At 47.7% G+C, this 16,959-nt stretch overlaps 1 protein-coding gene across 8 annotated transcripts in view; it reads right to left on the minus strand.

The window, feature by feature from the left end:
- The window catches only part of DDX31 (DEAD-box helicase 31), a 122,504-nt gene that overhangs the window by 52,242 nt on the left and 53,303 nt on the right, over positions 1-16,959 (minus strand). For 7 of the 8 annotated variants that reach the window (XR_010130384.1, XM_063696819.1, XM_055351409.2 and 4 more), the window contains one exon: positions 11,965-12,133. Coding sequence is in view for 6 of the 8 variants with exons in the window: in XM_063696819.1 (XP_063552889.1) it covers positions 11,965-12,133 (169 nt within the window). In the remaining 2 variants the exon portion in view is untranslated. Of the gene's footprint in view, positions 1-11,964; positions 12,134-16,959 lie in introns of those variants that run through there. The other variant, XM_055351413.2, reaches the window with a different exon arrangement.

Raw genomic sequence — 16,959 nt, forward strand, 5'->3', positions numbered from 1 at the left:
GACCTTGGCGTGGGCCGACCCAGGGAGGATGCTACCCTACCTTTTATGGTCAGTGAGGAAAAGGAACTGTATCTAGACTCTTTCAACCTCTGGGTTCTGTTCTGGTAGAGAAGTATGCTGGCAGACCAGCTGTTTTAGGGATGCTTTCTTTGTGATTTCTTAGGATCCAATCAAGTCTAGCTTTTGTAAAACTACCAGAGCCCCAGAAGACACTCGGCTCCAGTTGAGTCCTGCTGTGGCAGTGGGAATCATGGGAATCACAGCAGCATTCCCAGGAGGGGTTCTGTGGACACAGAGGCTGGTGAAAAGTGGACTTCAGCTTCGTGCCAAAGATCAAGATCTAGTGAAGCTCAGAACTCCAAGCCCTGGGCCAAGGACAGGCACAGTGGCAGGCAGCACAGACCACAGGCAACTGAGAAAAACCGCGGATGGCCCGGCACACTTGCTGCCTGGAAGACCATGCACACGATGGGCAAGAGGAGAGATCATATTTAGATATGGCTGATGTTTGAAAACGAAGGGCTTAACCAGAGCCCCAGAAATGGATGGGAACTTTGAGACTATTTAGCCCAGGTGACCAAAACTCTTAGGAAGTTCTGTCAGAACATAAGCAGGAACTTCAGATGGCAGGTGGCAGTGCTGGGGACGGGCAGAGGACCAGAATTTGATGACCTTGGTTGGAATCCCAGTTCTGCCACTCGCCTAGCTGATGACCCTGTAGAGTCACAGCAGCTTTCTCCAAGCTTCGTTTCCCGGTACATCAGAAAGGACCTATGCACAGGCACATGGCCAGTATGAAGGTAAAACGGCCTACAGTGCGTTAGAGAGCTCGGTACATTTTAATTCTCTGTGAAAGCCTTATCAATTACTGTTAAGATGGAGAATACAGGGTGAACATGGCAGCAGTGAGTTATGCTTGGAACTGTTATGATTACACACTGAAAATACTGACTGAGAAGGACCAGCTTGAGGCAGAATCCCAGCCCCACACCCCAGAGCGCAGCCCCCTGGGCCTGTCCTGTTTGACATTGTGGGTGAACTGGATGAAATCATGAGGCATGTCTACCACATCTGCAGGAACAGCTAATACACTGGCTGACAAAATAACAACAGTCTAGGAGACCAAAGGGATGGGCCTACGCTGGCAAGGTGAGCTTGAACTGGGACAGATGTCAGGTCTTGCTGTTAGAAGGTAGGATGGCATAACTGTCACATATGCAAATGGACAGGGATTCAGTTGGCAAGTTTCAACCTGAAACCAGAGGTCTGGGTTCGAATCCCGGCTCTGCCCGGTGGACAGTGGTGCCATCACGGGCAGTTTCCTCCTCTGTAAAACAGGGATAACATCATGATTGAAGTGAGGACCACAGTGGCCATCCATCATGGGGGCCAGTGCCTGGCCACTGCTGAGCATCCATCAGTGGAGCCGCCATCCCTGCCATTATCATCCCCTGCACTAACAGACGTGATTGCCTCATACTTCTTGCTGGGCGGTTTCCATTGTAAGTCTGGATACTTTCACGAACCAGACTTTGAAAAGAACCTGGGCAGATAGGATGGGTGGAGCTGAGCCATCCAGATGACAGGCTGCAACAGTGCGGACCAAAGAGCAGCTGGGCCTTGGTACAGCCTGAGACAGGCACACCAGAAACAAGCCCCTCTGAGCTGGGGTCCTGGCACAACCTCATACAGGCTGTAGAACTGATTCTGGAAGTTCAGCCAAGGTACTTATTTCTCTAAGTCCCAGGTTATTCACTTACAACGATTAATGAGCTAACACTCTATTCAGCACACAGCGTGTTAGGAAAGTACTCAGTAAATACTGACTAGTGTTATTATTAACAGCACGAAAAAGAGAAAAGGGGAGGAGACAGGAGTCATCCTCAGATATGTGGCATATTGTCATGTGAACTAAGGCCTGGTCTGATCAATAACATCACTTCTGTTTGCAAATCATGTACACACAGCATTTGAATCTCACAGAGGCCAAACAATGGAAATTAAGACCAAAGGGTGGAAAATGAAAGTAGTGAATTCTGGCTCATTCTCAGAAGCTCTAATGGCAAGCCAGGTCCATGAATGGACAGCCCTGGGGGCTGCAAGGCACTGGGATGCCAGGGGTGCTGAAGCAGAGGCCATAGCAACCATGGGAAGTGCAATGGGACCCACAGGACCAGGTTAGGCCAGGCTGGGCAGACTCAGGGAAGACTCTATGTAGTTTCCATCTTTTATTTACAGATCAAAGAGAGGAAGTGAGACAGGGCAGACAGCTGTTTATCAAACACCCACTCTTGAGATCAGCACTGAGCTAAGGCTGCACATTCCTTACCCTTCCCCACACCCTACACAACAACACTACAGCACCTCCATTTTACAGCTAAGCTGTTGAGTTGGGATCAAACTCAGGAATGTTGGCTTCAAAACCCAAGCTCCTAGCACTGTACCGTTCTGCTTCCAGACCTAGAGGAAACTGGAAAAAAAGTTAGATCCAAATCTTGCTTATAATCGTCTCTTCTCAAAGTTGTTCCAATGATTTCCCCAAAGAATAGAAAACATCTACGACCCACTCTTGGAAGTTTGGCCAAGGCACTCATCTCTCTAAGTCCCAGTTTATTCACTTACAAAAGCTAATGTACTAAAGCATTCACACGCTGCCCATTACAAAGATACTCTGACAGTTTCAAACCAAATTCTTCCACACACACTACCAAAACATCTCCTACTTTAAGGCCATTTCTTTGGTTACACAAGTAGTTATCTCCTTGTGTTCATATACTTGCTATTTCACCCAATACAGATTCTAGAAACCAGCAGCTTCCAGACGGGACAGGCGAGAAAGCGGACACGGCCCTTGGCTGAGAGTTTGGGCTTCAGGATCTCTAAGACTCAGAATCACATGACCAGGCTCCAAGTTCTACACTGGCCACTGCGGATCCTGCCTTGGTCACAGGGACTGGATGAGGCCTCAGTGAGATAATGTGCATGGAGGACTCAGCTCAGCAGAGAACACACATAAGCCCTCAAAAGAGATGCTGCTGCCACCGCCACGAGCACTTAAAACTGACATGCACAAAGTGTCACATGCTGTCGCTCTGGGATGCTGCTTCTCAACTGTATCCCTCATTTTGACTATTAAGTAGTTAACAAATTACTCTGCATTTTGGACCGTAGCTATAACATTGGGACCAACATGGAGATATCTGAAAAAGACTTGAAGTCATTTCGTACAGGTTATAACAAGATGGAAAGGCTCTGACATCATGAAGAAGAGTGTGGAGGGGTCCGGGATACACACCTTCCTGTTGCAGAAAGCAACTTAATGAAAGTAGAGTTAGATTAGAAGAGGAGAGGAGGTAGTCGGCTGTAATACAGGAGGGGTTTGGGATGACTAAAACGATCCTGTGTGCAGAAGGGGAGACCTGGGGGACTGTCATGTTCTTTCTTGATCTCTCAAATGATATGAACTAGAAGAGCTCTGAGCAAGGACGAGCTAATGAAGAGCTGGTACTCTCCTGTTGCACACAGCCGCATCTGGCATCTAGCGGTTTGTGCTAGGCCAGCCACATCTACTAATTCCAGTGCTTGGGCAGCTCCAGCAGTGAATGTGCCCGTCTCCAGCATCGTCCCGGGAGAGGCTGGCTGGGTTCCTGTTCTTTGTTGTCAGCCCTGACTGCATGACTGAAAGCACGCCCTGTGGTTCCCGCTGTCTGCAGGTGACCCAGGTGTGGAGGAAGCTCAGGGTCACTGTGAAATCCTCTAATCGCCTCATTAGCAGGGTGGGGAGGAGGGTGCGTTTGTTCCACGAGGAAGCAGAAAGCTGGTAATTGCATGGTGTCACATAGAAAAAAACCATGGTGGAAGCAAAAGGCCAAATGTAAAAAGCTGTGTGTGCACAGCTGTAATTAAACCAGAGCCTGAAAAGCAAGGCCCACAGCACCTGACCGTAGAAAGAAGGTAAAGCAGTGGAAACTGGTTTTGCATGGGGTGTGCTGAGAGGAGAAGGGCAGAACCCCCACTGGAGCGTGTGCCCACACTGTGCAACCCATTTGGAGTTGCCTGTGAACATGATGTGCATGAACTCTATAACAGATGGATTCATTTGACAAATGGTCCCTGAGTGACTACAGGCCAGTGTTCCCCACTCAGAAGAAACGCAGTCACCTTCCACAGTAGTGCTCCAATCCCTTGCTCCAGGCTGGACAAGAGTTTATTCTTAAGACAAATGCCCTAAAGACACGATCCAGCATGGACCCCAGAGGTGCCAGCCTGCCTCCCCTGACAGAGGCCGTGAGAGCATGTTCTTGGCTATCATCTGTGCAGCTGGCCCAGGTTCTACATAAAAAACTACTGATTAATCCTAACATCTTTAAACTACGGATATATTCAGCAGCACCTCGCTGCCCTGCCATGTGAAGGAGAGCATCTCTCATCATCTGCTCTGAGGACCACATTCTTTCAAGTTCCCAGGGACTGTCCCTGGGTCAAGTTCACGGTCACTTCTATCTCACTCTTCATAATTTTAGATTTTACTGAACCACGGTCTCCTGGGTTGGAGCCTGGGCAGAGCATTTTCATACGATTCCCCAGCAGACTTCCAGAGCACATTCTGTTTCCCCATATACTGCCACATCTGTCCTCGTGGCTACTTCTGGTGGTCCTAACTGTTTTGCTCTGGTCTTCCAGCAAGGCCTAGTGACCTCTCTCTGCCTGGGTGCCTGCTCTGGCCTTGTCTAGGTGGGGCGGAGGCCCCACTCCTGAGCCTGCTCATTTCTGTGTTCTGTGGGCTGATCCCAGGCCTCCTTCACCGGGGAACAGAACCAGCGGCTGGACCACGAGGGGCATGGGGAATGCTGTCCTTCCTGAGGACGCCTTTATGTGGGGAAGGAGATCCCAACCCCAGGCCTGTTCTCTTAGGACAGAATGACCGACAAGCGGCCCCTAGAGTTCTGAAAGACGACTTTCCCACCAGGCAGGGTTTGCTGTTTTCCAAATTTACTCACAATAAAGAGGGATTTACCTCCTTTTCAAGTCAGAACAATTCCTTCTTCCTTTCTTTTCCTTTGTGCACTTCCTCTCAGAATTATAGGACATTTTGGTTTCTACTCATCTATTACAAAAAATTTACCGAGCACCTACCGCGTGCCAGGTTCTGTGACAGGTGCTGGGCATTCGGGTTGAGCATCTCAAATCTGAAAACTGATATGCTCCAAAACCCAAAGCTTTCTGAGCACCGGCATGATGCATGATACGTGGCGCTAAAAGGAAATGCTCACTGCAGCACTGCAGAGTTCAGGGTTTGGGTGCTCAAAAAACCTGTACAACGCAAACACCACAAAACCTGAAAACACTGAAACCTGACACACTTGTGGTCCCCAAGCATTCTGGATGAGAAATACGCAACCTGCACGATGAGCAAACACCAGGCAGGGTCTGTTCTCTAAGCTATACTTTCGAGGAGGGGCAGATGCTGACCACACATACAGATACCACCACAAGCAGATGCAAAGCTGCCACCACAACAGACCAGGGCCAGGGCAGAGACGTGAGGGTGTCTGCCTGGCTGGGGAGGGCATAGCAGGGAGGCGAGAGGTCCAGGCCCAGGACATGTTCAGGCAAAGGCCCTGAGGAAAGGATAAGAAACAGGGGTGTGGGATGAGGCTGAACAGTCAGCAAAGGCTGGGGGCCTTTGTGAGGAGGGGGGTTTGTTGTGGCTTGCTCTAATCACAGCCTAACAGGATGCCACTGAAAGGCGCTAAGCCAGGGCAAGATGGGGTGAGGGCTGTGGAGGTGCTAGCTGACTGTGGCGCCGTGGCCACAGGAAGACTCGGTGGGAGACTGTTTCAGAGGTTCGGATGGAGTGCCGGGGCTGAGGGCTGCTGTTCATAAAGACAGCGTTTGGGAAGCGGAGGGAAGAGACAGGTTTAAGGAGGCCGGAGGGATCAACAGTGTTGGACGCGGCTGAGATGGAGTAGATGAGCACTGACTCAGGTGCAGTGGATTTACACGGAGAAATCCTCATGTCTCCAAGTGTGGTTTCGTCCAGCCTCTCATCTCATGTTTGGCCAATCTGTCTTTTTACAGAATGCTAACTGGCTCAATGAAATCGAGAAAGTTTTCACAGTGGGCAAGATTCCAGGTTTGCCTTCAGCTAATTAAGTGATATTAGGGAGGTTGTAAATGCCACATAAAAATTGGCAGGCAAGCTGCTCTAATGATGAGAATATTGCTTTACAGGGAGATGCAGCTGCAGCTTCTTAATGCTCGTCTTTGAGGGACTCGGTTCCATGTTTTCAAGGTTGTTCCTGGTAAGAAAAGTTCAAGGGTGCTAAAAGGTTGCAGTTCACTTTTCGTACTCTCGGTTCCGCGGGTACTTGCAACAATGATGGAGGCTGGGGGAAGAAGCAACGCGACAGACAATATGGTCGTTGTGATGATCACCAGATGCTCCCGCTTATTCCCGTGCCGGACACCACGATGTTTCCACTCATCCTCTGGCTTAACCCCCACAATAAAAGGGCGACTTGAGTACCTCTCTTTGAGGCCAGAGGACCCAGGCACAGAGACGCTGAGTGACTTGTCCAGAGGCACACAGACTGTAAGTGGCCCGGCCAGGATTCAATCCTGGTGTCTGTGTGATTCAATCCCAGATGTAATCACTGTGATTCTCCCAGAGTCGGCATGTAAGAAACCAGAGAGGGGCAAGGGAGAGGGCTAACAGGGGTACAGACTCCTCAAGCTAGAGCTCTATTCTGCACAGTTAGCTCTTCCCAGGTATTAAATAATTGCTGAATGAGCAAGGGTGAGAATCAGAGAACAACACAGCACAGGCCTTCAAAGACGAAAACCGCCCCAGAGCTTTGCAAAATTTCCAATTGGAAGCATTTGTGATAATTCAGACAGGAAAAATCTATGAACCTGTCCTATCTATGAAGAAGGGGTGACTGGTGTGTATGATTTCCACGAGGATGTTTATTTTAGAAAGTAAATGACTTCTAGAACTTCAGAAGTGTGGGAGGTTAAGGAAATCCTCTGCAAGGCCTGGCACACAAGCCACAGGGTGCGCTGGTTCTGGTCCCACTTCCCCTCTTCCTACTGATCAGTGCCTGCTGAGCACTGACTTAGCATGCCCAGATCTACTAGGTACTAAGGGGTAAGAGAGCCCCAGCTTAGGCTCCATGCCTTATTTGATAAAATCAGGAGCTACCAGCTAACATTTGGGCTAGGCTGACTTGAGAAAATTTATACAAATAAAACTTTTCTTTCCAACAATTCAGACTGCTGTTTAGTAATTTTAAAGAGGAAGCTAGGAGCAACAGGGGGACAAAATTATTGCATTACTGATAATGAAGATGTCCCAGATGTTTCTAAGCTCTAAGAACAACATTAGAAAGGCAGGTGGCAGAAGTCAGGGGTAAAACCAGTCTTAGGTACTATAAACTGAATCGTCTGGGCAAAAACTACCATGTGAGCACAGCGTATAATTCACATAAAATAGGGGTGGTTTAAAAACAGCAGACTTGCTCTTTCGTACTGTCACAGTATCCCCAAGACCTTTAAACATTTTTAAATTTTATTTTTATTTTTTAGAGATGGTGTCTCACTCTGTCACCCACGCTGGAGAACAGTGGTACAGTGATCATAGTTTGCTGCAGCCTTGACCTCCTGGGCTTGGTCTCCCAAAGCACTGGGATTATAGGTGTGAGCCACTGTGCCTAGCCTAACACTAAGAACTTAAGGCACATCGTTTCTATATTATTGAGCCATTTTCCACAGAGTGGCAGCGAAATGAGAGAGAATCGTGGCCCTATTGAGCGTGCCTGCTCACTGTTCTGACACGTTCTACTTGTGTGACGACCTAGACAGACAGACACCTGGCAAACAACACAATTCTGCCTCTCCCAGCAGACAGTGCTGGGTCTCAGCATCTCCTGGAAAGATGGGGACTTTGGAAGGATATGTTACCTTTGCTTCTCAGAAACTGCTGAATCTACTATAGCTGCAAAATAAGAACTGCATTTCACGGAAGGGAAAATGCTGTTTTCGTGACGGATGTTGCTAAAGGGCCATTCAATATTTTACCGATAGCACCAACTATCTGTGTATATGTCTATGTCGGTATTTGGGGTGGGGGCTGTTTTGACAGGTTTGCGTGTAGGTGTCAGAAGAGTTTTTGTGACTATGACTGTATTTCTATGTGTAGGGGAAGATATTTACTGTTCCCTTTCAGAACTGAGCACTGGAAAAGTCGACAGAAACCTAGTTATTAAGATCTCATTTGGGGCCACGAACTATTTATTTTTCTTTTCTGAAAAGTGGTCGAGTGAAGGACTAAAGGCAATGTAAGAGACGAAGGGTCCCTCTCCCATCGCATGGACCAGCCGAACAGCCTCCTCACTAACCTGCTCCCGATCCCCATTCTAATACCCGCCTGAGCTCCCGCTTGGCATATGACAGGTGAGACAGGCTTCTGTTAGTCTGATGGATTTGGTTTGCAGATATCACAGGTTTGCACATAATATATAATTATTCTAGGCAGTAATCACCGTAAAATGGAATGCAGAATAGTTTAGAGAATTTAGTGCCATTATTTTATTCACCTATACAAAACATAAGGAACCCATTCTCTTTCTTGACAGATGGATTTCAGGGGAGACGTTTCAGCTCAGAACAGTAATTGTGACCACAGCATAACTCAAGCACTTTGTGGGGTTTAATGGACTTTTCTTTCCAGTCCTCAAAAAGCAGCAACTGGCATTTGCTCAAACCCTGACTGAGGTGTGGAAAATCTGTCAAGTTTTCTCTGCCGCTTACCCTGACCACAATTATACGGTCCATGTGCAGATTAGCTGCAAAGTCATTCCTCCTCCAGGAGTGACAAGATTTCCCCAAATAAAAAAAGGTACCTACTGTATCCTCGAGTGCCCGTCTGCCTTCGAAAGGCAGGGGTGGGGGGAGGATCTAAGCAGTGTGAAGAGAAATGCCTTCAAAAGAAGGGCATAACAACGGAAAAAGTAGCTGTAACAGAGTGGGGACATGGCAAGAACAGAGAGCGGCATTGTCACGGGCGGAGTAATCCTGTGACACACTGCTGTCACTCACCGCCCGGCTCCCTGCCGCGCCAGCCAGACATCAAAGGCTGCCCCATACCATCTTACATGCTCTTTATCAGCTAATCAGCCCATTCTTCCCTAAATAAAGCCCTGTTAAATCCCCTGCTCACAGGGGTATCGTGGTCTTGGTGCCCATCTGCTAGCGAGGGTCAGCTGGGGCAGGAGGCGGCGGGCTGCTCTCTCCCTAGCGGCTTCTCAAGGTAAGGACAATGCTGCCTCCAACTCCCCCGCCCACAGGCCTCCCTCTCTGCTTTCCACGATCTGGGCCGGTCTGAGGAGCTGCTATCTGGATTAACACTTGCTAATGAAATCTCCAGTCATAAAGGGAAATCATCTGCTAACTACGAAATCTTGGGATTGCATTTATTTTCAGGGAGAGGAATAAACAAAGATGTGTGCTTCTTTTTTTTTTTCTTCTTTGAGACAGCGTCTCACTCTGTCGCCCAGGCTGGAGTGCAGTGGCGCGATCTCGGCTCACCGCAACCTCTGCCGCCCAGGTTCAAGCGATTCTCCTGCCTCAGCCTCCCAAGTAGCTGGAATTACAGGCGCCTGTCACCACACCTGGCTGATTTTTGTAGTTTTGGTAGAGATGGGGTTTCACCATCTTGGCCAGGCTGGTCTTGAACTCCTGACCTTGTGATCCACCTGCCTCGGCCTCCCAAAGTGCTGGGATTATAAGAGTGAGTCACCATGCCTGGCCAGATGTGTGTTTCTTAACAGTAATCATTTGGCAGATCTCTTCCTCTGCTCTCAAAGTGTCACCATTGCCGAGATGGTGACAAAATGATCAGGCTTCTGATGATGAGGCTACTCTTAGTCATTAGCTAGGAAGCCTCATGGTTTCATTCCGTACTCAAATCAAAGTTAACATGCATGAGTACTGGGGAGAGCAGATCCTAAGACAGGAACCCAGTTCCCAGGCCCCGCAGCCTAGAATCCTGGCACAGCCAAGAGGGCCTGGGAGTAGAGCTGAGGCATCACGGCCCTCTGGGAGGACAGCCTGGCTCGAGCAGAGGATGAGCAGAAACATCTTTGGGCTGCAGCCCTGCTCTGCACCCCTGAACCTCAAAATGGCCTAGAAGGAACCAGCAAAGGACACGTCCACACTCATCTAGGCACTGCAGTACAGCAGCACATAGAAACAGTTTCTGTTTGTTTTTCCTCGAAGAATTACTGGAGCATTGTCCTATGTGAGAGTTATTAGTATCAGAAAAGAATCAAGCATCTTAAAAATTCCAAAACTGGGAACAGAATTAGGCAACACTCTATCCGTTCCAATGAGACTTGGAGGTGCCAAGTCCCCCAGAGAGGTCAAGTTGGATGTCCCCGAATCTGCTTTTTAGCTTGTAAGAAGCAGGGCCCTGTATGGTTCAAAAGGCATATTCACAAGTCACCTCATCTTTTTTTTTTTCTGTAAAGACAGGGTCTCGCTATGTTGCCCAGGCTAGTCTCTAACTCCTGGCCTCAAGCAATCTGCCTGCCTGGGCCTCCCAAAGTGCTGGGATTACAGGAATCACCTGATTTTGATTCTCAAGACAATCTCGTGAAGTAACTAAAAATATGGATTTTCCTCCCCCTAGTGTAGTTGAGATCGAGGCTCGGAGACGTTAAGAAAAGGGAAGGCCCCAAACTCACATCAGAACGGAGCCGACTTCAATCCAAGTTCCCTGACTGCAAGACCAATGGTCACTTCCCTCCACTGGGTGCTCCCTCTGTCTTTGCCGTGACAGGCTAGAGAAACGGGGCCCTGACAAGACTGATGGAATAACTGACACTTCCCGGTGAACGGAGAAGCCAGACATTGTGTGGGAACAGGAAGCACAGAGTGGTCCTTCCCGGTGAATGGGCAAGCTGGACACTGGGCAGGAACAGGCAGCTCAGAGTAAGGTTCTGCCTGCAGATTCCCAGAGTCAGTGGGGGAGCCTGCGGCGTTTGTAAATTAACGTGGAAAAGGGAGGATAAACAATGCAAACTAACCATCCACAACGTTCTGGGATTGAACCCGGAAATCAGGACAGGTGAGAAAAAAGTCTCTGTGCCCCAAACATTTGTTCAACGGACCGTTCCCACATAAACAATAAGACCATCCGCCCCAAAGTTCTGACATGAGTAGCTCACAGGGCCTCAAGCACTCTGGCTCCTGTGAGGGCTGAGGCTGGTACTAAAAGAACATGTCTTTGAGGAGAGGAAGAAGGCCTTTTACAAATGTAGCATGCTGAGGGAAATCATGTCAGCACCGGGAAAACAGACTCAGAGCCCAGCCTCGAACAGGGCAACACCCCTCCCTCTCCTTCCTCTCCCCAGGACCTCTGGACAAGTCCTGAACATGCTCTTTTTGGGAGGAAAGGGCTCTTTTTGGGAGGAAAGGGGAAGGGCTCACTGCTCTTGCCTTGATGAGCACTCACCACTGGAGGTGCAACTCAGCAGCAAGGAGCCCAGCACTGACCCCAAAGCCAGCCTGTTAGAGATCTGGGCTTCAGCAGCTCCTGGAATCTGAGGCTGGGCACTCAGCCCTTCCATCTCACTGGAACAAGGTATGCTCCCAGGGCTCGTCACACAGAACACACCAGAATGTGTCATACACATCTCAGATGCTTTCCAGGGCGGACCGCAGCACAACTGAAGCTCCGACTACATTTGGGCCCTATGAACTCCACCACATTTGGGCCCAAAAGGAGGCACCCCTGAATTTCTGCAAGATGAGGTGGCTTTCTTCTCATTCCAAGTGCTTGTTTATTGGGAGAAGGGCAGGTATGAGTGAGAAGAGAGTTGCGGTGAGCATGGCAGCTAGCACATCACATCATGTGAACGGAGCTCTCTAGCCCCGTCACGGGACAAATTCAGCTCATCTTACCTTTTCACGTGTGCTTTCCTCTTCTTTCTAGTCAAGGCACTAAGATTCCTGGGGGCATCTCTTAGTCCGAAGCTCTTTGCCACATGCCCAAGGTGGAGGGATCGGACGTGGAAGATGTGCTTCAGCTCCCTGGGGTAGGTGGCATAGGCTTGGATGAAGGACTGCAGAGCTGAAAGAAAAGAGAGCGGGGGAGGGGGGAAGCTGTCAGGACCGGGGTCTCCAAGCTCCAAAGTGCCTGGCCTAATGGTTATCTTCTGTACTTTATCTTGCCAGGCAACGAAACATGAGCAGGACAATTACAACATATACAAACAACTAAAATCTAGACTTCTGTGTACTTCTTCAATTCCTAAACAACAAAAAGAAAAAAACTACAGGGGCCACGATTATTACTTGAATATGCCCGATAAAATATCAGATTTGACCACACAGCTCCTAACAATCCCACAGGGTGGGGCCCAGCACAGCACCTGGTACCAGCAGGCACTCGGTAGATGTCTGTTGTGTAAATGAGTGAAAAGAGAGAATAGGTGAAGAAACTAAGAAATGATCAACACAGGACATCGTTTTCTTATGAAAATGAGAAAATCATTAGACATTTATATTAACACATTTTTCCTAATTAAATTTTACTTACTTTTGAATAGTTAATGCATGCTAGTCTGTTACAAAATTTACAAAGTTCAAAAGGCTGTCTTATGACTGTCATGTTTACTATGAATGAATGACATTACACCAATGCCCCCTTCACCACAAGCCCCACCTCCAGCTCCCTTATCCATAGGCAATCCCTGATACTAGTTTTTTGTGTACTCACTGGACTTTTTAAATTTAAAATTTTTTAAAGAGATGGGGTCTCACTATGTTGTCCAGACTAGAGTGCAGTGACGTGATCATACCTCACTGTAGCCTCAAGCTCCTGGGTTCAAGTAATCCTCGTGCCTCAGACTACAGGCTAATTTTTAAATTTTTATTTTTGTAGAGACAGGGTTTCACTATGTTGCCCAGGCTGGTCTTCAACTCCTGACCTCAGGTGGTCCTCCCGCCTCAGCCTCTCAAAGTGCTTGGGATTACAAGTGTGAGCAACCTCACCCAGCCTTCCTCATGGGATTTTAAAACCAAGTTCATTCTAAAAGTATCTAGGATTAACCAATACAGCGCTTCTTACTCAAAAAATGTGTAAAAAAGGGAATGAAACAAATTTTTAAAGGAGAAAGAAAACTACTAAGTCTCTAAAATAGTCCCTTGAAGACTGACAACAATTTAGGGACATTCATCAAACACTACGTCAGGAAAGTTTCAGTGCCATTTTAAAATTAAGAAGAGCGGCCGGGCGCGGTGGCTCAAGCCTATAATCCCAGCACTTTGGGAGGCCAAGTCGGGGGGATCACCTGAGGTCAGGAGTTTGAGACCAGACTGGCCAACATGGTGAAACCCTGCCTCTACTAAAAATGCAAAAATTAGCCGGATGTGGTGGCAGGTGCCTGTAATCCCAGCTACTCAGGAGGCTGAGGCAGGAGAATCACTTGAACCTGGAAGGCTGAGGATGGAGTTAGCAGAGATCGTGCCACCGCACTCCAGCCTGGGCAACAAGAGCAAAACTCCATCTCAAAGAAAACTAAATTAAATTAAATTCAGAAAAGGGGGTCCTTGTTGTAGGTCCCTCCTCCCTGAGAAAAAGGCCAGACTCATTCCCAGGAGGGTGGAGCTTTGGTCTACTTAACTAGGCATTCCCTTGAGGAAAGATTCTCGTAGATTGAATATCTGGAAGTAACAATGAAAATCAAGTGTCCACCCGCTTCTCACTCCAACAAGGAAGGAGGGGGACATCCTGCAAACACTCCCCGCCATCCCTGTCACTGCTCTCTTCACCTCCAATCCTGCTCTTCCGCCAGCTGAGCCAGAGCCCAGCCGATGGTGTCTGATGGAGGCAAGCACTGAACGCCAGCCTTCGCTTCCTCACTCTCCTTGTTGAGCCACTGGACTGGCAAGTTTGCCCACAGCTTAAACATAATATCCCAGCAGCACCTGGAGATTGGCGTTTATGAACAGTAATAAAAAGTGTCATTTTAGCAGATCAACTCCTGGAAGGATCCTGGGGAATCCATCAAAGCTCTATTTACTGAGTAAAGTGAACTCCTTTTCCCAATCGATGAGCAATAATAACCAAGGCAACTCCTCTGTACCCCACTCTTAAATCTGTGCTTACTCCCCTTTTTAATAACTAGGGACTTTTTCAAGGAAAATCTTTAACGCTTCAAATGGTCTGTACTGTTTGGAGTACACAGAGCCCCACTAGATACAGAGCCCCACAGCCAAGCCCTCAGAGGGAAAGGCTCTACTGCTACGTGACCCAGGAGAATCAAGCCTCTTCTCCTCAACCTTTCTTTCCCCAACCCCCAACACTCACTCTGGTCTCAAAAAAGACAAGACCGAAACCAAGTCAAGCCGAAACCAAGCCAAGAGCCTGCACTTCTAAAATCTCAGTTACCCAAATCCCGCTCTAGGTCTCTTCATTTCCTACCTCTCTTCTGTGTATGCAGATGAGTCCCTGGGCTCCCACCCTGGTCACCTCTCTTCCTCTCCTCCTCTCCACCAATCCTACGAGCTGAGCACTGAGAGCATCTGTCCCAGGAGATGTAGGTGCCCAGCTAACAGCTTTACAGGGATAATGAGTTTGCCAAGATGTGGCAGGAAGTGTTTTCTCCCCAGACAACTGGCCAGGCAGCATTTCACACTGCATATTTTTACTAAACCTCCTTGTCCTCAAGGCTCCTGTCTCACCAGGGACAGCGACAGTTGGTTGTCCTCACATACTTGCATGGACTCCCATGTTTGGATAATTCAGAGAAGCAGGAATTTCAAAGATGCTGCAGCAGCTGTCTGCAGAACCTTTCAAGGAGCAGGAAGTGCTCATGTTGGCAGCGTTGAGAATGTGCAGAAGGAACAGGGGCTGTGGGACCCACACAAGCGGAAGGTGGAGAAGTAATGAAAGCAGACATTTATTTGGGGTGACGGATGAAGCTACAGGCCACCAGAGTTCAGCACTTTGCAGTCACTGATTCCTATTTCTTGCCAACTACTTAAGGTGCCTGAATTAGGGCAAATCTATTTTCAAGTATCTCACATGGACACATCGTCCTTTTTCATTCCTGGACATTTGGATCAGAAACTAGTGGTATCTTATGATGACTTGTAAGATGAAGGAGACAGAAATAAACAAACCTCCAGCCTGGAAGGTGAAGATCATCTCTGCTCCTCCCAACCCCACCTCCACTCCCACAAGAGCACCCTTCAGTACAGAATAAAGGCACACGCATCTTCAAGACCACCCAACACCTATAGCGACAACTACGGAAAGGATGGAGGAAAAGGAGGTTCCCTGCTGTTCTCTTCAAGACAAAGCATTTGGTAAAGTGCCCAGCCTAGCTCTGACCCCACTGAGGGGAGAAGAATGACTTGTCATCACTGGTGTGGGTTTTCTAGACTTTGAGAAGCATCCCTTCCAAACAGGCATAAATCCTACATGGAGTTCCTGGTCTGCAGGGAGACCTGAAGATGGAGAGGATTAAGCCACAGAAGCAATGGTCATTTGCAGGCAGAGGACTCTAGCTTCCAAGATTTTTGTTCGGGAATCTGGAATTCAAACTTATGTTACCACTCGTTTTACAACTTGAATCCCTAGCTAAATGATGCAAGAAAACAGAGGAAAAAAGGGGTAACTGCTTCTGGAAACTGACAATTAAATGCTGGTTATTAACAATGACTGGGCCCGAAAATGCAAAAGGAAAACAAATACATACTTGGCCCAGTTTCTAACTAGTTTTCTGCCATCAAGGCAAAAGCCAGCTGCTTTGTTAATTATTCATGAGGTGGGTTCTGAAATGGCATAAAAGGGAAGCAAGTCAATAGTGGGGAATTTGCATATGCAGATTGAAATACAAAAGAGTCTCTCCACCTATGGGGTGCAGTGGCTGTTCCTATGCTGTAAATTCAATACATTTAGGGTGGCAAATACGTGTATACTCTCTCAAGCCTCCAAAACTCAGTCCTAAGAAACAGGAGAGAAGGAATGGTGGCGAGACTTATGTCTGAAATGGGGTGACTGAGCTCTGTAAGAGGCGGTGTTGTCCTAGTCCATTGTCAATCTGGTGTGGAAATCGATTAGCAAATAAGAGACACGATACGTTTATTTCCTTCATGGTACATAAACATTGGGAAGTGACCCTGTTCCAATATTCCTTAAACAAAAGACAAGTGACCCTGCTTGTTTCATGGTATTAACAAGTTCAATGGTAATAACAGTGAAAGAAAACCCAAAACCACATCCTTTAAGAATTACTGTAACTTCCACTCAGATGACCGAGACACCTTGAAATAGTTGTAGTCTTGCCAAAATATCTGAGGCATCACTGACACCAAAATCGAAGGTGACAGTGTGGGTTTGATTTATTTCTTTCCACTGCAACTTTGATACCAGCCCTGGAATTCAGCAGCACAACACCTTGTTATGTACTGCACAGCCAGCTGAATTTGCCTAACTTTCATCAAAGGTCCAAACTGTAAAGTTACACTGTGACAAAGACCCTATTCCTCTTGAGAGACATAGAGCAATACTCCTCTAGAGGTAGCAAGGTAGGAAAACCCTTGGGAATTGTTGAATTCCCTTTAGGGAAATGCCAAGACAGGATATTATTAGAGAAAAGTCTAGAAGGATATACAGTATATATACAGTGGCAATTACTGGGACTTCATCTTTTACCTTGTGTGGTTCTGATTTTTAACGACAACCAAGAATTGCAATTATAATGTGCTAAAGGTATGTAACAGGTCCTTGACAATATTTGCTGACTAACCCATTTTTTCATCTGTATTTTCTGGTGACCACAATTGCTCCTCAGCCAGGCTCCCAGCTTTCACACTTGCCCCCGCTAGAGTCTATTCTCACACAGCAGCCAGGTGATCTCTTTCAAACCTAAGTCAGATCCCACACTT

This window comes from Gorilla gorilla, chromosome 13 (genome assembly GCF_029281585.2).
Source record: "Gorilla gorilla gorilla isolate KB3781 chromosome 13, NHGRI_mGorGor1-v2.1_pri, whole genome shotgun sequence".
Classification (NCBI taxonomy): Eukaryota; Metazoa; Chordata; class Mammalia; order Primates; family Hominidae; genus Gorilla; species Gorilla gorilla.